The sequence below is a fragment of the Barbus barbus genome, assembly GCF_936440315.1.
Source record: "Barbus barbus genome assembly, chromosome: 40".
NCBI classification, from domain to species: Eukaryota; Metazoa; Chordata; class Actinopteri; order Cypriniformes; family Cyprinidae; genus Barbus; species Barbus barbus.
In genome coordinates this window covers 10696711-10722700 of record NC_136718.1, presented here as the reverse complement: position 1 = coordinate 10722700, position 25990 = coordinate 10696711, and the positions used below count along the sequence as shown (strand labels likewise).

The window sequence follows — 25990 nt, the reverse complement described above, 5'->3', positions numbered from 1 at the left end:
GGCCAATTGAATCTAAATACACATCTGGGTCTGTTTCATAAGCTCTTTTTGCTCTGTTTCTGTTATGATTGTCATGTTTGTCTTTATAGTCTGATTTAAGATTCATATTATCTGCTGATTGAAATATTAGAGGATTCTCTGTAGCTTCCCATTTGCTTTTTTTTCTGCTTCTTGCATCATGGGGCCTAAGTTTTTTTAAAAACACAATCTTTATTTACATACAAAGTAACATGGGGAACTAAATTGGACACCTCAAACCATTCATCAATGAATTTTTCTCTATCTATCTGCAGAGCTGCGCCTTTTGGTCCTATCACTAGGTATTGAGACATTATAGGGATTGTTAGTTCTTTTGTGTCTTTTAACCATCTTTTTTCAAAATCTGGGTCTTTGCTTTCATCATACTTCATAGTACAATGAAATTCAGTTTTTGGTAGACTTGGTTCACAAAGTTGTTCTCTTATGTATCTTCCCCATTTGCTAAGTGTTTTTTCTATATCTTCTTTCAACTCACCTAACCAATATATGTTAGCACATGGCTCTTGTGTTTGTTGTAATTCTGTGAGATTCATTTGTCTTACTGCCCTATCATTTATATAAATTCCATCTGGAGTACACCATATTTGCATTTTCAATTTACATATAGCATCCCTACCCAACAAATTGACAGGTGTATGTTCTGAAACTAAAATTGGTAATCTTATTTCAGTGTCTTCTAAGCTTATGCTCACAGGGGCCATCAAAGGAAGTAGCTGAGTTACCCCCGAGAATCCTACTGTCTTTATATATTTTCCAGACATGGGGAGGTGCGAGGCATTTCTTGGCATTGGAAGCTGATTCCTCCCCTCAGGATTCTCTGGGCAGCCCTAGTAACCTTGATCAGGACCACGCCACGGGTTGACTGGGCCCTGAGCTTGGGTCTGCACTGGTTGTTGTCCATAATTGACTCCTGGTGTCATTGGCAGGTTCTGTGGCCAAGGATTGATGTGACACTCGCTTCTGAGGTGCCCAGGCTGATTGCACCCCCAACATATTCCTAGTTTCTGTTGGTTGTTGTTGAACTTGCCTCTGCCACGTCCTCCTTGTTGTTGTTTGTTTGCTCTGGCTTGAGATATATGACCACTGGTGGTTGTCCTTGCGGTACATTGCTTGGTCCAGCAGGTGGCGCCTGTGCTGTCACAATCTGATTTGCTGGTGCAGCCACACTCATTGGTGCTGGTGGATTGACAGGCACTGAAGTGTTGACAGGTGCCATAACAGCTGAGGGTGAGGCGTCTTCGTTTTGTACTGCTTGGATCTTTTTCTTCTTGTTGAGCAGTTCTTCAAGTTGAGTCAATTTTCTTTGCAGCTCTTTTTCTTGGTTTCTCATCTTTAGTTCTTGCTTTCTGTATTGTTCCACAACATGAACCACATGGTCTCTGAATTCTTTGTGTGACTTTGAATTCAGACCTACCACATCTTCCAGTTTCAGCTTTACTGATGAAGAGTGCTGTCAGTACTCTATCTTGCTCTGGATCTCTTTCCAGTTCTTCTTTCCATCGTCTCCACCCACACATGCTGTGTACTGAGGCTGACGTTCTTGCTCAATTGTCACCAGTAAACGTCTCAGAGTTCTGCCAGTCATATAAAGTGGCTGTATGTTCCCTGTTTCTTGTGATGTAAATGGGATTTTAGATGTCCAAATTACTTCTCTTGTGTCAACTGACACTCTAAGATGAACATTGCCAAGGACTGAAGCTCCTTTTTCAAGCACTGCCCATTGGCTTGTGCAGTTGCGTTTAAGATAGAGTGCTACAACTAGATCAACTGGAATGTCAATTACATTTAATTTATTTTCCAATTGGGAAGATGCTGGAGCACAGAGCCTAAATAAATTAGTTGTCAATTGTCGAATTGTTATGTTTATGCATCACATCTTCCCAAAGTATTCCTGGCCACAAAATAATGGTAAATCTCCCTTTATTCCTCCCTCCTTCGCTCTCCCTCCTTCTTTCACACACTTACACTCAGCTCGAGCACATACGCACACACACAGTCAGTTTATGTATCTTTTCACACACAATAGGCTCATTCACTCACACACACGCACACAGCCGGCCCCCACCTTTTTTCTCCTCCTGTTCCACTCGCTCAACAGAGAGAAGTCAAACGCTCAATCTGTCTCTTCTCTTTTTACACAAAACAACCAATTCTTCTTTCTCTTTTAATAACAATTGAGTTTCACGGTTTGGATTACAGCGCTGACACTTTGGAGAATGCCCAAACAATCGACAAAGCCAATTTCTTGGAGTATTTTTGTTCTTTCAATTCTTATAATTCCATCATACTCCATTCAGTATGCTGTCTTCCCCAACACATTTACAATTATTTACACTGGTTCTTTCTTTCTACTTCTACCAATAGTATTTACATATTTATATGTTTCCAGCAATAAATGATGTTTTATTAACAAAGTTCGGGAGGAGCACGTCAGATACTTAGCCTAATTAAACACAAGTGGTACGCAATCAAGTCAATCAACTCACGGACATAAATACAGCTGACATACCTCCACTCATTTGACGGTCTATCAGCATCCCTCCACCACCCCTTCTCCACCAATATCACCACGTTCTCACCATACTACGGGGGGGATACTCTGGGTTCGGGCCATTCCCGAGCTCAGAGCCCTTCCCCAGGACAGCACGCCAACTACTTATTACCATACTCGCCAAATACGCATTACGTAACTCGTGCTAAATATATGTAAGTGTGAACTCGTGAACAGCGCAATATTGCTGGCAGGGTTAGTGATTCAAGCAAACATTCAAAGCTTCAGTGTATCAACACTCACAGACAACAAACAAAGACTAACAGTTAAATCTGCAGACACCCGTCCCTACGGGTTCATGCCCCCCTGGGCATCTACTACTTAGTACCCGTCCCTACGGGTTCATACCCCTCTGGGCATCTACTACTTAGTACCCGTCCCTACGGGTTTTGTCCCTCTGGACATCTACTACTTAGTACCCGTCCCTACGGGTTGTCCCTCTGGACACTTATCTATTCTAGTACCCGTTCGAGCAGACCCTTCACTCTGGAGGCGGTAACCACGGGAGTTTCTAATCTACTCAACACCTCTTGTGTTTTCTATTCTACTAATGGGCGTATCCTTTGACATCTGAAACTCATAAATCTATACTCACTTATTTTATGTTAAACATTCTTAAATTCGTTGATTGGTGAGGCCCTGCCCTAGACTACCATCACCCTAGTCAACCTCACAAACAATCTTATATCCAATATGTATAAGCCAAAGTTGCCTACCTTTTTTTTAGGCCTTTAATTTCTGATTAGTTTGCGTGCCAACCAGGTCTCTCGCCCGCAATGGCCCTCCAGGACGCCAGACCTCAGTCCAATCCTGTTCGTGACGCCAAGTTTATGTAGTGGCCCAGAGAGGTTGATGCTTGTCTGGATCTCAGTCAGTGCAGTCAGAGAGGCTCAAAACAGCAGAGTTTCAGGTGTCAAAGGAAGACTTTATTAAACAGAGTAACAAAGCCGAGTAAGACAGCCGCCACATTCACGTCTCACTGGTCTTTGTTTGTTCAGATGCCACATTTTATATCCTCTAACTATCAATGTCTCAAGGTTGGCGCTTTCTGTTTTTTATTAGCTATATCTTATTTGGCCCGCCACCATTATTTTGCGGCCTTCTCAGTCTGCTATCTAATGGTGGAATATTGCTGAAACAACCCTTTTTAAAATATCTGGCCTCCCATTGGTTGGAGGTGATTTCAATGTCCTTGTGTCCTCACCTGGCTTTTTGTTCTGGAACTTTCCATCTCTGCCCATGTAAACTCACAGTCTATATGCAGACATTCAGTTTTAGACTAATTTAACACATTATCCAATGTATTGATTACTTTCATGATTTTACATTCTCTTTTTAGTAATGTTAGTAAGATAATAACATTTCTATATTTTACTACTAAATTACACAATATTCTTAGCAAGTTATGTCTTTTCTTAGTTAGTGCCAGTCTTCTGTAATGGACATGTAATGGAGTAATTTTGCAAGGTATTGTATTGCCACGCATGTTGGGAAATGGCGAATTTATATTATTTAATTTGCACATTTACTTAATATGACCTTGTGCTGTTCTGGTTAAAGTTTTGCAATGAAAAATGCAATGTACAATTAATTTATAATTTATTACTTATCAATTTATGCTTCTTATATTAATCCTCATCATTTATTCAAGATATTTACTCATTACTATTATCATTTGTTTATCTTTGTTATTATTATTTATGTTCATATGTAGGCCTATATTTCTAGTATTCTCCAAAAATGTTATGCGGATTTTAAAATAAAAAGCAAGTCATCAAAACATGAAACAACACAAATGAAGGTCTATAAAATTAAAGTTTATATAGTGACCAAAAACACATGAAAAATAAAATCATGTCCAAATTGCCATAATGAAATAAATGCTAATTTAACATATATTGTAATGAACTGTTATCCCACCAGAGAATGCATTGCCATGTCATAATGTTTCAATCTGTTTCTAGGAAAGAAGATAAAGTTTCTTAGAAAAGAAAAGAAAGGTTTAAAACACGTGGCAACATGTCCCAGCCTGACATCAGAAATAATAACAATCTCGTAAAAACAATTCTCGCGAAACTTTTGTTTTGGTTTGGGGTTTTTTTTTTTTTTTGTAGAGGGACTAAAGCCACGCCCACCAACAAGTATAAGAAGAGCCAGAAAAACTAACAGCCAAATCTTTTCCTCGGTAACTGAACGATGGCTAGCAGTAGTGGGAATATACTGGACAATCGCACAGATGAGAATATAGCCTGCGCGACAGAAAACGACGGCACTCAGTCGGTATGATAAAACATTTTTATTCTTTGTTAACATCAGAGGGTTTGTTTTGATGGTGCAAATAACAGTAACTTACAATAAAACTATGCAAAAAGAGCAATAAGACTATGCTCGTTCTAATGCTGATTAGCCTACTATATATATATATATATATATATATATATATATATATATATATATATATATATATATATATATATATATATATATATATATATATATATATATATATATATATATATATATATATATATATATATATTTTTTTTTTTTTTATTTTTTTTATTTTTTTATTTTTATTATTAGATTTAAGAGACATGTTATATTAAAATTCAACATTTGCTGTGTTAACGTTGAAATATAACACTTACGATATTATTTACATGTGACATTGATGCTACATCTTGATCTCATGCAGAAAACCTCAGGCATCCCTTTATCCAGGAAACTGTGCTATGCCATTGGAGGAATGCCTTATCAAATGACTGCAACCGCCAGGGGCTTTTTCATGCAGATCTTTCTATTGGATGTTGTTAAGGTGCTTATAAATGAATACAAGATATGCAGCTGTCAGTAATGAATACCATATATACCATATGTTTCACAGTGACCTACCACACACACATTTGGAAAAACATGAATACATGGAATATATTAAATCTACAGGAGTGAAGAGACCTCATTATATACTTTTGTGAAAGTGTGTAGCACAACAATATCAATGTTATTTATTTAATAGTAAGTATTGCTAAAATAATTTATATGATTTGTTGGCTATTGTCTAACTGTGCCACATTATGATTACCTTTAAACTGAATATAATCTGATCTATTGTATCACTTAACTGAGCTTCAGTTTCCATTAAAACGATAAGACAGTAAAATATTATTTATAATGTACTGATATGTTTTTCCTTGTCATATTTACTCTCATTCCTATCATCCAGTGGTTTCAAATGTCCTTTTGAGGATGGTGTATCCATAGTGGTTAAAGATCTAGGCTGGTGAAGGAAAAGTTTCGAGGGATTTGTGAGACATAATCACTGTGTGAACTGCGGCTTATAAAAACACACAACAACTGAGTATTTATAAAATGCATGATGCTCCATCCTCAACCCTTCCTCACTTTTCATGTCATGTTTGCATGTTCAATATGCTATTTTAAAGTGTTAATGGGAATGTGAATGATCTTGAGAAAGTTAATATACTATGTATTTTAACAGCTAGGTAGAACATTGTTTATGTCTAACTGCAATTTGTACTACAAAAGAAATTCTGTTGCAAAAATGGGACACAATAAGTATGTCAGAAGAGACAGTCATTTTCTTCTGTCAATATGTTTGTTGTAGATGGGAGCTTTCTCTGCATCCATCATTCTCTTCCTTGGTCGAGCTTGGGATGCTATTACGGATCCTCTGATTGGATATGCCGTGAGCAAGAGTGGCCGGACCAGAATTGGCAAACTTATTCCATGGTGAGTGTAGTAGTCAGACTGGGTGTGAAGAACTTTCTCAAGATCTTTCTCATCATTCTGCTCATCCACTCTCTTTATGCAGGATTGTGTTCACAATGCCACTTGGGGTCCTATCATACGTTATGCTCTGGTATACCCCACAGGACACCATGTCGTCTGGTTTCAGTTTCGGCTGGTACTTCACATGGTGCTGTCTGTTTGACACCTTCATGAGTGTAAGACCACTATTAAGTGCCTATAGTTTTATATTGTTTTACACATTCAAGGACATTTCTGCAGTGACACTATAGTTCCCACTTCTTTCCTGTGAAGTACTCATGGTGAATATAGTAAATATAGTACTCACCACTGCAGTTTTCCAACAGCTGTGTTTGCTTATATAATGTGTTATATAAGTCATAACTGTCTCCAAAACATTTAATTCTCTCTCTGTCTTGTTTAGTGCTACCATGTACCATATACTTCCCTAACCATGTTTCTGGGGGGGGGGGGATGAGAAGGATCGAGACTCAGCCACTGGTTACAGTAAGAAAATATAGCCGTAAATGCCAGCCATTGTGTTCCAAGCACCAATAGCTCATGTAGTCAATTAGATTGTGACAAGTTGATAGAATTGCAAAGCATCTTTCTAAATGTGTATGCAAAGTCAACTCATCTTAAATCTCCAATTATACAAGAAACAAGAATTACAGGCCAATTAGATATTATGTTCCACATCAACAATATATCAGCCAATATCTGTGAAACGATTACATGAATCATAAATCTGTTAATGAACTTGATTAAACTAATTGTCAGGAGCACTGTAAGATAGTGTATACAAATTTCATGACAATTATTATTGTTACGGTCAGATCCTCTACAATCGTTTTCTATCAAGCACAGGTCTAACAACGGATCAAAATCTCTAAATATTCTAAATTCAAATAATCAGTTGTGTATAACTAATAGCATTCGCATGTGTCATTCATAACTGAACTGATGGAATACGTTTTATACTCCTGAATTTGAATTGGGATCGCAAATCATACTTTCTTCTAATCATCAGGATACATTGTAAATAGAAAGCAGAAACTTGGATTTATAGGATATTACCTTAACTGAAATCTATTTCCTGTATAAAAGAGAAAAAATGTCAAGAACTTTGTTGTGTCTCACGATACAGGAATGGGCATGGAAGTGTTCGCTACACTGGCGGGAGCTGCCATTCAAGGTCAAATAGTGGGGGTGCACCATGCCAAGAGGACACATGTCTGCAGTTTACAGAACGACACAGAAGAGCCTTCTGGGAACCACACTGAATCGCTGGATGACATATCTGACACTATACAAAATACAGTGAGGCACAGAGAACATCCTATTACTATTGTGTCAAGCACATATGGATAGTGGAATTTGTTATTAGTTATTGCTTGTGAAATGGCCACACATATTGACTGTGAACTGTCAAGGCAGCTGTTTTTTCTAAATGAATGATTTAGTTGTTTAGAGGATAATATGATTCCTTGTGTGTTGAGAACACGTAGGCCCTTTCTCTGGAACTGTTGTACCAGAGAATGCAGTGCCTCCAGATTTAAATATCATAAATATCATACATTAAATATGATGTTATAAACCATAAACTGCATGTATAAACTCAGCAACAAAGTATCTTCTGTTATATTACCAGAAATATACATTTTAGACAAGCTATTTTAAGATCAACATTGTTCTTCCCAATTTTCTCATTTTATAAGTTTTTGATGTTGCCAAGTTTTAATTTTGCAAAGTGTATGAATATCCACTAGTATTTAAAAGTATGGGGTCAGTAAGAATGGGGTCAGAAAAGTAATTGTTTAATGTTTTTTAAAGAAGTCACTTATGCTCACTAGGGGTGTATTTATTTGATCAAAAATACAGTAGAAACTTTTCAGCAGCTACTACTCCAGTCTTTAGTGTCAGATGATCTTTCAGTAATCATTCTAATATGCTCAAAAATATGATTTGGTGCTCAAGCTACATTTCTTATTATTATCAGTGTTGGAAACAGTTGTGCTGCTTTATATTTTTGTGGAAAAAGTGATATATTTTGTCAGGGTTCTTTATATGTAGAAAAGGTTCAGCACTCACTCCAACTTTACAAAAAAAACAACTTGATTGGTTAAATTTAATGTATTTTAACCAATAAAGGTCGATTTTTTTTTTTTTTTTTTTTTCAAGAGCGAGTGCTGCACCTTTTCTAATTGAAATAGATGATTTTCGGTTGCACCTCCTCTGTGGATGGTAGAGCACCTTTTTTCAGTAACAATTATTTATTTCAAAGTACAATATTCTTGTAATATTTAAAATGTATCTACTCACACTTTTGATCAATTTAATGCATCCTTGCTATATAAAAGTATTAACTTTTAAAAAAAAATCATTCTTATCCCAAACTTTTGAACGGTGTCATTTGTCTATTAATTTCTACAGAGAACAGCCTACTTGACTGGTGCACTAGTTTTAGGAATGTTGTACTTCCTGTGCTGCCTCGTGCTTTTTCTTGGAGTGAAGGAACAGTTGGGTAGGTCCAGATGAGGTGACGTTAAAATTTCAGATAAATCTCTGATGTTGTGTTTACCATATGTTCTTCCAGCCTTCACTAAGAGTACCACATACACAAAGATATACGTAACTATAGCTATCATTTTCTTGACCAAGTGACTATGCAGTGACTTCTTGACTAATATAATGATTTGCATGTGTCTACTTCTTACTTTAGCCCCTCTGAGTAAGCTGGACCGCATAAATGTCTCCTATCTAACTGGTATAAAGATGATGGTGGGCCATACTCCATATGTGCGGCTTGTATTTGGCTTCCTATTTGCTTCATTAGCCTTCCAGGTCAGAAGTTTTTCTGAATTATTTGATAGCCATACAGTTTTAGAGACTCCAAATGGATTTTATTAAGTATGACAGATGTCAAGATGATAAAAATATTTATTTCAGATGGCTCAGGGAAATTTTGCCCTGTTCTGCACTCACGCAACAAATATGGGAGCATATTTCCAGCACCTTGTCCTCATACTATTGGTAAGGGATTTATAATTTCAAATTATTATTATTAGATGAAAGTATTACTATTATTTTAATATATGAAATACAGCACTGAGCTATTTTGAGCTGACATGTAAAGAAAAGAAAAAAATAAAGTCGGGTTCATAATAAATAATATTTATAACATTTAAATGTTACAACATGAAGCAAATTAAATCATGCATAATAAATTTATATTGTATTAAATCTCAATATTGAAATATTTTCACCTTTAATCAAGTCAAGTTGAGCTTTATCTTACAAATTACTTCTAAAATTATACAATAGTCAGACAACTACTCATTTTTAATTATGTAGCATTGTATGTTTTTCATGGTGTTCTTTCTGTTCTTGTACAGACAGTAGCCACAATATCCATCCCAGTCTGGCAGACAGTATTAGTCACAATTGGCAAGAAGACCACCATATTCATCGGCCTATCAGTAAGCACCACTCTTTGTTATTGGTTGCTTTATGGCTGCACAAAAATGAAATTGTAGTGCTATAACTTTACACCTGTTCTTTTATTTGTTTGCACTGTTTCATTCCTCTCTCTCTCCTATTTTCTGCAGTTTTATATCCCAGCCCTAATTGTGATATCCCTAGTGAAAAGTAATTTACCTGCCTTCATTATGATGTCCATGTTAGCTGGCACGAGTCTGGCAGCCGGCTTTCTACTCCCTTGGTAATGTAACCCTTATAAAATATCTCCTCTTCATTGATAAAATCCTCACTTCACCAACACATACTCCACACAGTTATTATCATAATCATATATGGATATATATGGCCTTATAACTTTGTCAAACTACCGTATAACCAGGTTGTTTGTTTATTTTAGGTCAATGTTGCCAGATGTAGTGGATGACTTCAAAGTCAAGAACCCATCATGCCAGGATCTAGAACCATTGTTCTACTCCTGCTATGTTTTCTTCAACAAATTCGGAGGAGGCATGTCTGTTGGAGTCTCTACCTTGGTTTTGCAGTAAGAGCTTCCTCCAATCAGATTTTTCACACCTGTGCACCACATATTTTTGGACCCCCTTAAACCTACAGCTTCTGTGGTTGATTCGTGCGAAAGCTTCATGTGATGTTCTCGCTTCAGCTTTGTAGGATACAAGCCTGGTGCTTGTAAACACAATCCAGAGGTCATATTTTCACTGTGGCTGCTCTTTGCTCCTGTGCCAATCTGCCTGCTGCTCATCAGCTTGATGATTTTTTGCTTTTATCCCATCAATGAGGGGCAACGGAGGAAAATCCAGGATGCATTAAGGAAAGCAGGGTATGTGTTTGTGTATTACCTTGAAGGCTTTATTTTGCGAGAACAACTAGTTGAGTTGAGGAGTCACATATGATACATTAATTCGTTCTACATATATTTCTTATAAAAAAATAGCCCAAAAGCAACTTCTTTCACTCTCACTAAAGGCCAAGGTTCATTTTAAGTCTTAACATTTATTTTCAGCACGGCGCAATATGTTCAAATATATCTGGACAATATGTTTTCATGTTCTAACACTTGAGTTCCAGTTTTGCATAAGTTGCAATAACTAACTGTGCCTTTTTTTATATACAGGACAGAGACCAGCAGGAAAGGAGAAGAACTGCACCTATGAAGTAATCACTAACTATGTCATATAAGGATTACACTAATTTAGCAACATTCACAGGTTCTGGAACTGTTAATAATGAACATGCTTTGTTTTCATCGTGCATGGTGACTGTTTCTCAATCATTCTTTGGAGGGATCCCAAAACAATTTAGAAATTTCACTATAATCGTATACACCTTAGGTGAATGAAGGAGATATTGACAACCATATTTGTGAAACATTAGTGGTCTTAAAGGTGCAGTGTGCCATTTCTGCACCATATCCAGATGATTGTGTTGCTGTGTATAAAGTTCAGGGAAATCAACCAACGAATGGCTAACTGATAACTGTCTCTGCATCAGCACCTTTTCTCAGAAGCGGTAATGATGATAGTGATGTAAAAGTGTATAAATAAACAGCCGCTTGTAAATATGTGAATGGCCTTTTATTGCCATAATCGCACAGCACCATCTTGTGGCCAATAGGCTTAGGCCTTAAAGGGATAGTTCACCCAAAAATGAAAATAATCAGGTTCATAACCAGTTTTGGTTACCAATGACTTTCACTGTATCCATTTCATGCCAAAATACATTCGTCTCTGTTTCAAAGAAGAGAGAAAGTCATATAGTTTTGGAACAGCATGACTATGAGTTAAAGGTTGCAGAATTTAGATTTTTGGCTGAACTGGCAGTTCTGTTGGGTGACTTGATATGTTGTTCATGGAGGGGTTGTGGGATGTGGATATATACGACTCTTGTCACCAACATTACAAGACTACAGATACAGTGAGTGTTGAGAGCATGTTATGTAACAGGGACTTCACAGTGAGCTGGAGGCTAGAGGATGCAGGAGAGGTGAAAATGTGCGGTCTTAAACCAGTAACTGCCTGTGTTTTCCTGTTTTCATGCTGTGTGCTTGTGCGCATTTGCTCTGGGATTCTTGAGCAACTTACTCCCTTTCTTATAAAGTAAAACAGACACCAGTCGTCTAGGGGAATGGAAGCATCACGTGGCTCTCCTACAGCGCTCTCTCCAGTGTGCAGCACTATCCACCAGCTCCTTCCACTCATGAGCAGGATGCTTCAATCTCATCCAGTCATACTGTGTTTTCAACAAATGTGTCCATTTAAGGTATCTAACTATGTCCCCTAGATGCATACCCAAGAATTTATTGCAAATTTGCTGCCCACTGCTCCGGGTGTATGTTCACTACTGTGTATACACTTGGATGGGTTAAATGGTAGAGCACAAATTCCGAGTATGGGTCATCATACTTGGCCACACACCACTTCCCTTTCCCCTTTCCTTCCCTTTGTGCATTTGAACCTGTGTGAAAACATGGAAGTTACATCTCAAGTTGCTCAGAGCTTAGTTCCTGCCCATTTCTCCTGCATTCAACACATTACGAGAACAGAACGATTTTGGTTTCAACTTTTCTGTGTAAATGTCACCATATCCTATAGAATAAATGACAGCAAGGCATGCTGACATTTTGCATGGCAAAATTGTTAGATCAAGTCTCCACATTGGAAATTTCAGATCCAACCCCAGATGCAGGATCTGTTTTGTCTTTTATCCAAAATCCAGCCATGCAGAGCTTTGTCTGATACAAAAATGCGGTCTTGTCTGATACGGCAAACCAGTGTTTTGTCTGGTATAATCAAGTCTGAGAAAGCCAGAGAAGAGCAGAAGCAGGAGATAAATTAAAACAATGGTAAAAATGAACAGAATTTATTGAATAATCTTAGTTATGTACATTTCAATGCTCAGACTTCCACTGACCAGCACAAAGTCTTATTATAGCAAATGAAAAATACTGTTTCACAATATCATCCTGTGAAAAAGTATAATACAACACAAATATATGGTTAAAAGCAACACACACAGGTTGCTACAAAGAATCCTTATCCTTCAGGCGTGCAGTGCAAACTGTTGATTTGTCTCTTGTAATCATTTATTGCATTCAAATAATTAATCATTTGATAAGCAGTTCATGTCTCTCTTTAGCTGGACAGATCTCCACACTACTGTTACTGATCCGTATTTCATAATGGCCTGCCCAGCACTGTATCCTTCCCTCCATGAGTGTCAAATCTCGTATCGCATCGGAAAGGCATTTATTTTCAATAAAAATTAAGGAAATTATCCAAAAGTTCAAAATAAAGTATCGGTTAGGGTAGGTGTAGGGAGAGCTTTATTGTACCAATAACGTGGCATCAATTTGAATTAAAATGATAATTTACACTCAAAAGGTTTGTTTTGAGAAGTTCGAAGTATTAACATCAATATACACTATACTCTGTCCATATTTTCTGCGTTTTTGTAATAAACCTGGGGCCTCATTTATAAAACGTTGCACACAGTGGCAGCTAGTACCACAGAATGGTAGGAGGTGCCGCTAGATGCCATTACTGCGATTGCGCCAGCCCTGCGATTGTTGGAAAGATTTTGCACTTGAAAGCAAGACACTCAACATCTTCTGCTTTAACATTCGACTTTTTTTGTCAGCTAATCCTAACTTCGCTTGTAGACTTTTCAGATAGTGTGGGAATCCAGGTTTTGGAATCGCGTGGATTAAACCGCTACTTTCTCAGAATAAATGACGGGAAATGCCGTATGGAAAGTAGGCTATGTGCCTGAGGGAGTCGTGTCGACGATGCCGTGAAGTAGGCTACACTCCGATAACAGTAAAGACTGCCTAAATGTGATGCATTAAAAAAAATGTATGGAATGTGTAAATCATTCTAAAATGAGGATTTCCTGAGACTGGTTTCCCGAGACAAACATGCACAAAGCTGTTAAAAAAAGTTTTCTTTACAACTCTTTTGGCATGGTCATGACCACGGCAGTGCCTGTGTTGGAATTCAACAGACATTGAAATAGAATGGCTGCCATGTAGATTCTATAAAATCAGAGAATTTAGAATTAGGTGTTTGAAATTACCATAAAAGAAAAAAAATGCTGGCAGAGAATACTTTTGTTTGACTGACTGGACTCTAGGCTTTCCATCACTAGTCGATCAATTTTTCACTATAATTATTTACCAGAGAGAAAAATAATACATTTGTTTAGCTAATATTGCGAAATTTGTTCTGGGTTTTGGGTTAGGGTAATCCTCAAATGCTTTCGGACTAAGAGGAACAGCCACTCCTACTTCGCAACAAGTATAAGAAGCAGTAGAAACTATAACTGGCAGCACTTCGATAACTGAACGATGGCCAACAATAGTGGCAGTGTACTGGACAAACAAACAGACGACAACATCTGTGCCACGGAATATGACGACAATCAACCGGTATGACATTTTATAGAGAATTCTTTATAAACTGCAGGTTTTTATTATGTAAATTATAACTTTTCAGCGTAGAGGAATCTAAAAGATGTTGCAAATTTAAAACAGTTTGCATTTGAGAATAGACTAATGCTTTATTTCTCGTTTTAACCTTGAAATATAGCATCATTCATAAAAAGTTGATGCTTACGTGTTGATCTTGTGCAGAAAAATCCAGGCATCCCTTTATCCAGAAAAGTGTGCTATGCAATTGGAGGAATGCCTTATCAAATGACTGCAAACGCCAAGGGATTTTTCATGCAGATCTTTTTACTGGATGTTGTGAAGGTAAGTATAAAAGGATTGAAATTGTGGTCTTAGCAACTGTCAGTGGTGACCATATCGATCAGAACCTCTTACATGTCCTTTATAAAAGTTTCAGACCAGCTGTTCACACACTTGGTATTACTTTAAGGATATACCCAATGCATAAAATATATTTAATTTGTGTGAGCAAATGGCTGCGTTACATACATTGACCCTAATTTGTTAAAGTTTTGAAGAAAGTATATATTAGAGAAAAACAATAGTTTTTTTTAACACTACCACACCCATTATTTTGACAGTGATCCAGGAAATCACTACACAACTGTAATAGTGTTATTTGCACTCAAATGCACATGACTTACATTATGATTTGTTGGATTTTTATCTGGGTAAATGTGTCACATGATATTCTGTGATCACTTTTAAACGTAATATAATGCAGTCTGCTGTATCTCTTAACTGAGCTTCACTTTTCATTATAACATAAACAGAAATATGATAGTTAATACAAATGATGAGACATTTTTATAGTATCCTGACATGTTTTTCTCCTTGTCTTATTTGCTTACATTGCTTATTTCAATTGTCCATTGATGTCTAATGTCCCCGTGAGGGTGCTGTACATGAAGGTTGTAGCATCAAACATGTGCATTTATTTTCCTTGTGGGCTGTTTGTGAAACACAATCAATCACTGTGTGATCCGTGGTTCTAAAAACTTAGAACAGCTGAGCATTTATAAAATGCACAAGGCTCCATCATGTTCCACTTTAACTCTTCCTGAATTTGCATGTTATGTTTGCATGCCACATTCAACAGTGTTTAGCTGAACTGTTAGCACAGGAAGTCAAATCAACATGTGAAAGGTCCTGTGAAAGTTAATACATTGTGACTAGAACTTGGTAGAACATTATTTTATATGTAATTGCAGTTTCATACTACAAAAGAAGCTCTGTAACAAAAATGGGGCACAGTGAGTTTTTAAGATGAATTTTCTTCTGTCCGTATGTTTGTTGTAGATGGGAGCTTTCTCTGCATCCATCATTCTCTTCCTTGGTCGAGCTTGGGATGCTATTACGGATCCTCTGATTGGATATGCCGTGAGCAAGAGTGGTCGGACCAGAATTGGCAAACTTATTCCATGGTGAGTGTACTGGTTTACGTCAGACTGGGTGTGAAGCACTTCCTCAACTCTGTTTTAGATATTTCACAGTTTGACCAGAGGCTGCTTATGCTTACATTACCAGTTTTGAGCATATAAACGATAATATACTGTACTCAAAAGGATTCTTTCAAAAAAAAAAAAAGCAGAATCTGCAAAATTGTGTGTTGCATGTCTGCTCTGTGCTCAACTTCACTCTTTATGTAGGATTGTGTTCTCAATGCCACTTGGGGTCCTATCATACGTTATGCTCTGGTATACCCCAAAGGACACCATGTCCTCAGGCTTCAGTTTCGGCTGGTACTTCATATGGTGCTGTCTGTTTGACACCTTCATGAGTGTAAGACCACTATTACCATTATCTGCCCACTGTGTTAACTGCTGTTCTACAGATTTAGAATAAAAGATGTTCGCCTGTTAAGGACATTTCTTGCATAGGGGGATGTTTAAATTAAATTATTTGTTTGAACAGAATATTCAATAATACACTAAAATGCACATTCAGCATACATTACAAACAAATATACAGTGTCGCTATGATGCCCAACTCATGGTGATAGCATACTTTACTCCAAAATGAAATATATAGTCCTCACCACTGTAGTTTTCAGACAGCTGTTTGCTTATATAAAGTGTTATATGATTCCTAACTGACTCTAAAGCAATTTTCCCTGTCTTTATCTTGTTCAGTGCTACCATGTGCCATATTCTTCCCTAAATATGTTTCTGGGGGGGAATCAGAAGGATCGTGATTCAGCCACTGCTTACAGTAAGAAAATATAGCATAAATGGATGATTAAGTGAAAGAATTGCCATAGAACATATATCTTGTGTTCTAGATTTGATGTTTTTATTGCAAAGTCAGCAGTCTTGAATCTCCACTGATACTGTAAGTTAGAGTTTGATGAAACGGCTTACAAAAATACATGCTGGTTTCAAAAATGACAACTGAAAAGAAATAATGAAAAAATAGCCATATACACTGATGCAAGAGTGCAATTAAAAGGGTAAAATATCAATATTGCACCTTTCATCTATCCTATCCTATCTTATCTATTCATCATCTATCCTAATAACCTGAGTTTGATTGGGCCCAAGGGGCCTTGTCTGATCTGTATTCTATCCAAAAAAGGCCCAAAATATAAAAATGCACAAAGAAAAAAAAATAAAGAAAAGCCAAGACATTAAAACTTTGAATGTTGGCTGGACAAAGTCTTGTTTGAAAGGTTTGAAAAAAGTTTAAAAGCTAGAACATTTGAAGGTTTTACAGACAAAGAGAACATTAGTTCTCTGTTATCCATGATGATAAACTTATCATCATCAGCAAAAAAAATAAAATAAAATTCTTTCTCCAACCTTTTTTATAATTTTTCTAAGCCAGAGATAGTGGAAGTAAAAAGCAGAAACTTGGATTTATAGCAAATATAAAACCTTAACTGAAATCTATTTCCTGTATAAAAGAGAAAAAATGTCAAGAACTTTGTTGTGTCTCACGATACAGGAATGGGCATGGAAGTGTTCGCTACACTGGCGGGAGCTGCCATTCAAGGTCAAATAGTGGGGGTGCACCATGCCAAGAGGACACATGTCTGCAGTTTACAGAACGACACAGAAGAGCCTTCTGGGAACCACACTGAATCGCTGGATGACATATCTGACACTATACAAAATACAGTGAGGCACAGAGAACATCCTATTAATGTGTATAGTGGAATTTGTTTAGCTGTTGGTTTTGAAATGGAAAGTATTCCAGCAAAGTTTTAACTGAATTTACATTGTGATTTGTCTTTTAATTTCTACAGAGAAAAGCATATTTGATTGGAGCATTAGTATTGGGAATACTGTACTTTCTGTGCTGCCTCGTCCTCTTTCTTGGAGTGAAGGAGCAGTTGGGTAGGTCCAAATGAGTTAACATGAATTAAAATGCTAACATCTGTTGTTTGGGTACCACATGTTCTTTCAGTCTTTGCTAATTGTGCATCAGTAATTTTGAAACACATACATAAACTGCCTAGCCAAAAGAAGTTGCTGTTTGAATTTAAACAACAAATACTTAAGAGTTTATGTCTGGATATTTATTGCAGTGCTTTTTGCTTTTAATTTCTTAAACAACCATGTCGTTAGATGTATTCCATGACCAGATTCCAGGATGTCAGTTCCAGAATTATCAGATTGATCTGGCTCAAAGTGCGAAAGAAGGGTTCAGTGAGCATGAGGAATCATTTTCATGTATGAGCTGTCTACCACAGTGTCCCGACCATAACCCCATTGAAAGTCTTTGGGATTTTGGAAGATTTTACAGAGTGGTTTGCCTCAGCTGTCAGATAGTGGGAGTACTCCCATTGTCAATCTAAGATCTCGGCTAAAAACGAATGCAAACTCTTGGTAGAAAAAACTTTCATAACAATGCAACTTTTTTGGCCAGGCAATGTATTTGGCCCATTGACTTAATGCAGTGACTTCTAAACTAATACAATGATTTGCATGAGTCTACTTCTCACTTCAGCCCCTCTGAGTAAGCTGGACCGCATAAATGTCTCCTATCTAACTGGAATGAAGATGATGGTGGGCCATACTCCATATGTGCGGCTTGTATTTGGCTTCCTATTTGCTTCACTAGCCTTCCAGGTCAGTAGTTTTCCTGTTTAAATTATGAATATATTTTGATGGTTGTTAAACATAACAACACCAAAAGAGCATGTTTGTATTGCCTTGAAAAATGCCCAGGTGTGTATGATAGCTTTGACATTAGTCGAACAATGGATTTAATATTTGTTTCAGATGGCTCAAGGGAACTTCGCCCTCTTCTGTACTCACGCAGCGAATATGGGAGCATATTTCCAGCATCTTGTTCTTATATTACTGGTGAGGGATCCATTATTTCAAAGGGTATTGTAAGAAGTACTACAAGGAGCTATTTCTACCTTATCTGATCTATAAAAATAACTTTTCATAACCTTAAGTAGCCAGATTCATTGAGTATTTAAAAAAAAAAAAATGTATATTTTTTAAAGTTTACTTTTAATTTTTGTAATTTATTATTTTTATATTTTATGACATAAAGCACATTATATTATATTAATTTAATTGTATAATTATATTATATTAAAGCACAACATATTACAAATTTTTGAACAGTCTCACATTTATGTTACAAATTACTGGTACTTGTAAAATATTTGTACCATTAACTAATTGTGTAGAATAATATTTTTAGTAATCTTTTCTTGTGCAGACATCAGCTACAATCTCCATCCCAATGTGGCAGGCACTACTGGTCAAAAAAGGCAAGAAGACCACCATATTCATCGGCCTATCAGTGAGCACCACTCTTTGTTTCTAATAAGATTATTCATGGCTGCACAGAAAGGAAATGGGAGTGCTATTACAACTACAATGTTATATTTGTTTGTAAAGTTAATATTAAATGCAGCCCATTAGCATGCCTTTAGATTTTATATTTATTTATTTTTTTAACTTAAATAGTTTCCACTTTTTTTATCACTCTTTCTCCTCTTCTCTACAGGTTTATATCCCAGCTCTAATTGTGATATCCCTAGTGAAAAGTAATTTACCTATCTTCATTATTTTGTCCATGGTAGCTGGCACAAGTCTGGCAGTCCTCTATCTACTCCCTTGGTAATTTAACTCTCATGTAATCTCTCTTTTACTGCTAAAGCCCTCGTTCCACCAACACATACTCCAGCCAATGTTTTCCTCATGCATTACTGAAACATTACGCTAACCCAGATGGTGGTCAGCTGGGAATTAGTTGTATGATATGTTCATCCTTATAATGTTTGGTCAATTCAGAATGACATCATACTGAAATTCGATCGCAATTGAGACACATCAGGCCAGGCAACCTTTTTCCAATCTTCTGTTGTCCAATTTTAGTGAGCCCATGCAGGTCGTAGCCTCACTTTCCTGTTCTTATCTAACAGGAGTGACCTGTAGCCCATCTATTGTGTTTTCCAGTCGGGCTACCAAAATGTATCATTGCCCTGCCCGACGGGCTACCTTAAATACAGGGCTCCCACGCAGTGTTCCCTCTAAGCTGACCGCGCTCTTCTTCCACCGCAGACGCGCAGAAGAAATAATGTGCCTTGCGCACAAAAAAAAATGAGTTGGGAAGCCATTTGATTGAATGCCGCCAGTAAAAGGGAAAGAATAGTAATGCTCGGGCAAACCGCTATAGAGCTGATGTCACGACAGAGTTAGAGCCGGTGAATGCGGTTTACAGGTTTCATAGAAAGAGAACGATATGCACCAAATGAGTCGCTGTAGAAACTGAATACTTCAATGGTTGCGGTGCGCTCAACACGAGAGACAACGTAAACACAATGACATGTGAAATAAAACGTCCTCATGTATTAAAGAAGAGTGGCTTGATTAAGTGCTGGAAATAGCAGAGGATGGGCAAAGAACGGTAACAAAACTCTGAAACATGTACAGTCACACACAAGAGTACAAACTGTACTTCATAACGATGTTTAGACAGCTATAGAAGAATTCATATGTTCACGTTTTTTTTATATTTAACTTACAGATCTCAGCTTAAGTTTTGCTTCAGTTTGTATTCTATTCTATTCTATTCTATTCTATTCTATTCTATTCTATTCTATTCTATTCTATCAGTTTAAATAGTTTTTTAGGGCTATATTATAAACCTGATAAATAATTGACCTTGTTTTTGAGTCTCTTGCTCATCAAGGCTGTATTAATTTCAAAAATATAGAAAAAACTGTTATATAGCGAAATATTATTGCAATTTCTAATATTGGTTTCCTATTTTAATACCTATACTATAAAATAGCATTTATTCCTGTGATCAAAGCTGAATTTTCAGCATCATTACTCCAGTCTTCAGTGTCCCATGATCCTTCAGAAATCATTCTAATATGCTGATTTATTATCAGTGTTGAAACTGTTGTGCTGCTTCATATTTATTTGGAACCTGTGTTACTTTTTTCTTCGATTCTTTGATTAATAAAAAGTTTAAAAGAACAGCATTTATTCAAAATAGAAATATTTTCTAACAATAGAAGTCTTTACTATCAATTTTATCCATTTAACACATCCTTGCTGAATAAAAGTTATTGAACTTTCTTTAAACTTTTTTAAAAGTATCTTTTAAAAAAAGTAACATTTCTGACCCCCAAACCTTTGAATAGTTTATATTGTAACACAAAATCTCTATTTTGACTAAACACTGTTCTTTTTAACTTTTTTTTTTTTTTTTTTTTTTATATCACGGGTCCCAAAAAGATACAGTATAAAAAATAAAATAAAATAAAAAAGCAGTACAACTGTTTCCAACATTGATTAAAAATCAGCAGATTAGAATGACTTCTAAAGGATCACGTGACTCTGAAAATACTGCTTTGCTTCACAGGAATGAATTAAATCATTTAGTTACATCAAGGGTCAAATCAAATATAAATAGCACATTAAAGTTAAAAGTTACACACTTTTTTTGTGTGCGTGCTGTACAGGTCTGGTATAAAGAATGCTTTTGCTCAGGTGCCTGAAATGTCCGCCCAATAGAGAAAAGTTTTGCTCAGCAAGAAAAAAAATTAGAGAGGACATTGCTCCCACGGGTCCTTAAATTTGATACAACTAAACTGAGTTTTTAAGGCCTTGGACAGTTTTAAATGCGTTAAGTGGTATAAGAAACAATTTTTCAAATTGCCTTAAATTAAGAATTCTGCAGATACCTTGTAAATAGTAAAATAAAACTCTTTCCTTGATATTCGTTGATGTTTGTGTGACATTTATGGTCTTTATTTTATTTGGGCTAGTTAAATTAATTTTCGGGCTACCAAAATCTGAAGAGTACCTGCCCGAAGGCCTACAAGGGATATAGAAATTTAGCAATCCCTGCCATCTGCGTCAAGGTTTGATGTGTTGTGCATATCAGAGATGCTCTTCTGCATACCTTGTAACAAGTGGTTATTTGAGTTACTGTTGCCTTTCTATCAGCTTGAACTAGTCTGGCCATTCTCTTCTGACTTCTGGCATCAACAATGCATTTATAAGCACAGAAATGTGATTCTGTATAACCACAGAAACACTATCTTCTTTTATTTGGACCATTCTCTGTAAACTCTAGAGATGGTTATGCAATGAAAATTCCTGTAGATCAGTAGTTCCTAAATTAAACCAGCCTGTCTGGCACCAACAACCAGTGCCACATTCAATGTCACTTAAATCACCTTTTTTCCCCATTCTGATGCTCTGTTTGAGCTTCAGCAAATCATTGTGACTAAATGCATTGAGTTGCTGCCATGTGAATGGTGTACTTAAACAAAAGAGAAACCAAGTCTCTCCTGTGCAGAAATTATAAGACAAATATTTTTAATTTTGGTTAGTTTTAACTTATTTGTTAGAATTAAAAAAAAATAAAAATAATAAAGATTTTTGGACAGTACATTGAACCTTTGAAAATAACTATAAATAAACTATACAGTATATCGATCACTGCATTTCCCCCCCAGAAAAATGCAGTGTTAACCCTAACATTTTATTTTAAGATTTAACATTTGTAGATGGTCTAAAGCACAAGTAAAAATTCTGAAAATCTTTTAGCGCTTATGATTTGTTTAAAAAAATTAAAAATGTTTACACGTTAATGAATAAACTAGAATATATAAAATTAATTTGTTTACAAGTGTTATTTGTTTTTGAGATTTTTTTTTTTTCATTTAAGCTATAGCTTCTGACCATTAAATCAAAACTTACTCATTATTTTATGACATCAATTACTGCTTTATTGAATCATAAACGCAGTCTAAATGTTCAGACAAAACTTTGCTTCAAGAATGAGCCACACTGTCTAATCACTTGCACACCCTGAGCACATGTGAGTTAAAATAATTCCTCTTATCAGCAAGACATATCGGCATAATTTTTCATATCGGGCCTATGCCGATATTAACGTTTAAAGCTGTTATCCGATATCAGTCCGATAATATCATGCATTCCTATAAATATGTATATGAAACGTATGACGTATATACCGTATAACCACGTTGTTAATTTATTTTAGGTCAATGTTGCCAGATGTAGTGGATGACTTCAAAGTCAAGAACCCATCATGCCAGGATCTAGAACCATTGTTCTACTCCTGCTATGTTTTCTTCAACAAATTCGGAGGAGGCATGTCTGTTGGAGTCTCTACTTTGGTATTACAGTAAGAGCTTCCTCCAGTCAGATTTTCACATTTGTGCATCACATCTTTTTTTCTGAATCCCCCTAAACGTACAACTTCATGTGAAAGCTTCATGTGATGTTCTCCTTCCCTAACTCTTCAGTTTTGTAGGATACAAGCCTGGTGCTTGTAAACACAATCCAGAGGTCATATACTCGCTGCGGGTACTCTTCGCTCCTGTGCCAATCTGCCTGCTGCTCATCAGCTTGATAATTTTTCGCTTCTATCCCATCAATGAAGAGCGGCGACAGAAAATCCAAGAGGCATTAAGGAAAGCAGGGTATGTGTTTCTGTGTGTTTACTTAGATGATTGAAGGTCCGCCTGAAGGTGTTTATTCAGCTTAGTCATGTGACGTTAATGCATTCTACAGAATTTAAAAAAGATAATGGGACAGAAGCAGTGCACACATCAATATGAGTGTGCTGTTTTTTATGGTCTGTCACCACAACTTTTATTACAGAAGCAATTTATTATACGCTAAAGGCCAAGATTCATTTGACTTCTATGGAAATTAAGTCTAGTGTATTATGTTCAGGGATGTCTTCATGTTCTCACACTGTGTTTCAGTTTTGCATTAAATGCTTGACAAGTTGCAATAGCTGTATTAACTGTGCCATCACTGTGTGTTATCTTGACATACTCAGGACAGAGACTGGCTTGAAAAGAGAAGAAGAACTAAGCCTATGAAGTAATGAGTGGCTTTCACTACTTTCGTAACACTGCTGAGCTGTTGATCATGAACATGCTTTGTTTTCACCTCAGTGTAAAGGCTTTTTCATTGTGTATTGTGAATATTTTTCAATCCTGCTCCTGGGGACCCCAACCTTATTTAGGAGTCTCAAAGAGAGTGAAAACGTGCATTGGTGTGGGGCCCTCGGGACTAGAATTGAGAAATATTAGTGCACTTAAAGATGCAGTGTATAATTTCTGTACCATATACAGACAAACAGATAATCCTGCCTCAAACCCATATTAAACTGATGTTGCTGTGTAAAAAGTGTTTATATCAGCCAGTGAATAAATGGCTTACTGATAACTGTTTCTGCACATTACAGTTTTTTAAAATTGCTTGCACACTAAATGTTGTAGGCTACTTGAGGCACAATCTTCAGACCAAGTCTGCAAAAATTCTAGCACATTATCTGTTCTTGTTTAATTTTGTGAAAAACTGATATTTAAATGCCACACTTACAGTTTATTTTCAACTGCTTACACAAAAAAATATTTACTTGTCACACAATTTCTGAAGCCTGAAACACCAGAACCACACGCCAGATCTGCAAAACAATACACTAATTCTCAGCCTTTGACTCAGTTTTCAATTTCATAAAACACTTTTTGCAAAACACAACACACAATTCTCTATGTAACACAAAACTCTAACAGGAATTAATATTACTGTAAGGCAAAGGTGTTTGCAAATGCTTGCTTTTGAGATATGCTTGTGATATTTTGAGTGCAGTGCTTCATTTTGCAAGAGATGTGAGGCATTTTGCATTTTGTGTGTGCAATTCTTGGATTTGTGTGTAAAGTATAAAAAAGAGGCAAAGTTTTGAAAATGTAAGCAGTTGAGAAAAACTGTAATTACTGATTACCTGCACCCGATGATTATGTGTGAAAACAGTTATACATGATATAATGTAAATCTACCTATTACAAAATTCAATGTTTTTTTTAAACAAATAGTAAACTTTGTGAATATATAGGCTACTGAAAATGCATCCAAATCACCTTTTTAGTATTCTCCCATAAAGCAGCTCTAGTAAGCCTGTATATACAGTGCATTTTTGTACATACATGTACATGTGAGTGCTATGACAAACTCCTGTGTGCTCCAGTGCTCACTGAGCAATCAAAAGATACAAGATAGCAGTGTTTTACATTAGTCATATCCGTGTGTAGTTTGGCATGTCTGCATCTTATGTGTACATTTACTATGCAAAAATACAATTTCTTTTGTAAAAGTTAAAAATAGTTTGAAAGGAAGTGTTTGCAGGAAATGTTTTGCATGTTGTGTGCCTATTTTGTGTGTATTAGACTTTAGAGAAAAGAGCCATAGTTTCAGAAACTAAGCAATTTTAAAAAACTAAGCTGGGAGAGAGTATTATAACGTTGAAAGCATACACACAGCCTAGTCTAAGTGTTTGTAACAGCACTTTTATTCCATAATGATAATGACGAGGATGTGAAAATGTATAAATAAACAGCAACGTGTAAATACGTGTGCATGGTTTTCTGTTGTGCATTGTGCCTTCTCTTGTGGCCGGTGACTTGACATGTTGAGGGGGCATGGGAGGTGGATCCGTACTACTCCAGTCAGTCACCCACATTACAACAACACTACAGAAGAAATGGGTGTTGAGAGCATGTTATGTAATAGGTACTTTACAATGAGCTGGAGGCTGGGGGACTCATCTATCTTTTCTTTTTTGTACTTACAAAATAGCATTTAAAAGTAGTTATTTGCTTTTTAAAACATATAGGCTAATTGTATTTTTCACTCTCTGGGTGCTGTTGTAAAGCAGAGATCAATGCTCTACAGTGAACAGCTGTTAACTGTTATCACATGATAAGGTATTCATCAGGCACTGACCTGTTTATATTCAAAACAGATTTTTATTTCATTTATATGTTTAGGTTTTGAATCAACCATGGGAAACTACAGCATGCAAGGAAAGTGGAATATATGCAGGAATATATCTGCTTGTTTTACACACTTTGGCCACCAGGTGGTATTATGAGCAAATGAAGCCTCCAGAATTGAACCCTTTTGTTAACCACTTGGCTGAAAAGCTGAAAGCTTCATGAAGCTTCATTTCACCATCACTAATGAGAATCTCTTCGCTAATTTTAATCATGCTGCTGTTATCTGCAAGAGATTTGAGTGGAATGACTTTAATGACTTTGCATAAATCAGTAGGGTTTTCTTCATGAACTTAAGCAAAATAGTTCTCAATACCCTTATGCTCACTTTACTTAAATATTATAAATATTAGTTTATAAACAAATGTCAGTTGGACAATTTAAGTGCAGTCGT

At 36.4% G+C, this 25990-nt stretch overlaps 1 protein-coding gene and 1 pseudogene across 4 annotated transcripts; both read left to right on the top strand.

Annotated features, from left to right (window-relative positions):
• The first annotated feature begins 4786 nt into the window (after window positions 1-4786).
• On the top strand, window positions 4787-11010 carry LOC306860069 (sodium-dependent lysophosphatidylcholine symporter 1-like; annotated as a pseudogene). The gene is made up of 14 exons: window positions 4787-4870; window positions 5286-5405; window positions 6216-6340; window positions 6423-6555; window positions 6783-6865; window positions 7506-7678; window positions 8792-8882; window positions 9081-9202; window positions 9308-9391; window positions 9754-9837; window positions 9967-10079; window positions 10236-10379; window positions 10500-10676; window positions 10971-11010. The product of its transcript is annotated as a sodium-dependent lysophosphatidylcholine symporter 1-like (transcript).
• Window positions 11011-13394: 2384 nt separating this feature from the next.
• LOC306859988 (sodium-dependent lysophosphatidylcholine symporter 1-like) lies at window positions 13395-25186 on the top strand. 3 transcript variants are annotated; one of them, XM_079401472.1, is made up of 15 exons: window positions 13395-13650; window positions 14093-14279; window positions 14484-14603; window positions 15600-15724; window positions 15950-16082; window positions 16433-16511; window positions 17244-17416; window positions 17545-17635; window positions 18249-18370; window positions 18524-18607; window positions 18978-19061; window positions 19269-19381; window positions 22791-22934; window positions 23056-23232; window positions 23598-25186. In XM_079401472.1, the coding sequence occupies exons 2-15, from the start codon at window positions 14199-14201 to the stop codon at window positions 23638-23640; spliced, it is 1569 nt and encodes a 522-aa protein (XP_079257598.1). In that variant the 5' UTR covers window positions 13395-13650; window positions 14093-14198; the 3' UTR covers window positions 23641-25186. The 3 variants fall into 3 exon arrangements, with proteins under 3 accessions (XP_079257598.1, XP_079257600.1, XP_079257599.1); XM_079401474.1 differs by having other exon boundaries at window positions 13395-13671; XM_079401473.1 differs by having other exon boundaries at window positions 13409-14279.
• The last annotated feature ends 804 nt before the right edge of the window (window positions 25187-25990 follow it).

Bases quoted from the DNA above. Each gene is read 5' to 3' on its own strand.
- LOC306859988 (XM_079401472.1), top strand. From the start codon at position 14,199: ATGGCCAACAATAGTGGCAGTGTACTGGACAAACAAACAGACGACAAC. The intron at 15,725-15,949 runs GTGAGTGTACTG...CTCTTTATGTAG, and splicing joins ATTGGCAAACTTATTCCATG to GATTGTGTTCTCAATGCCAC. The intron at 23,233-23,597 runs GTATGTGTTTCT...TGACATACTCAG, and splicing joins GAGGCATTAAGGAAAGCAGG to GACAGAGACTGGCTTGAAAA.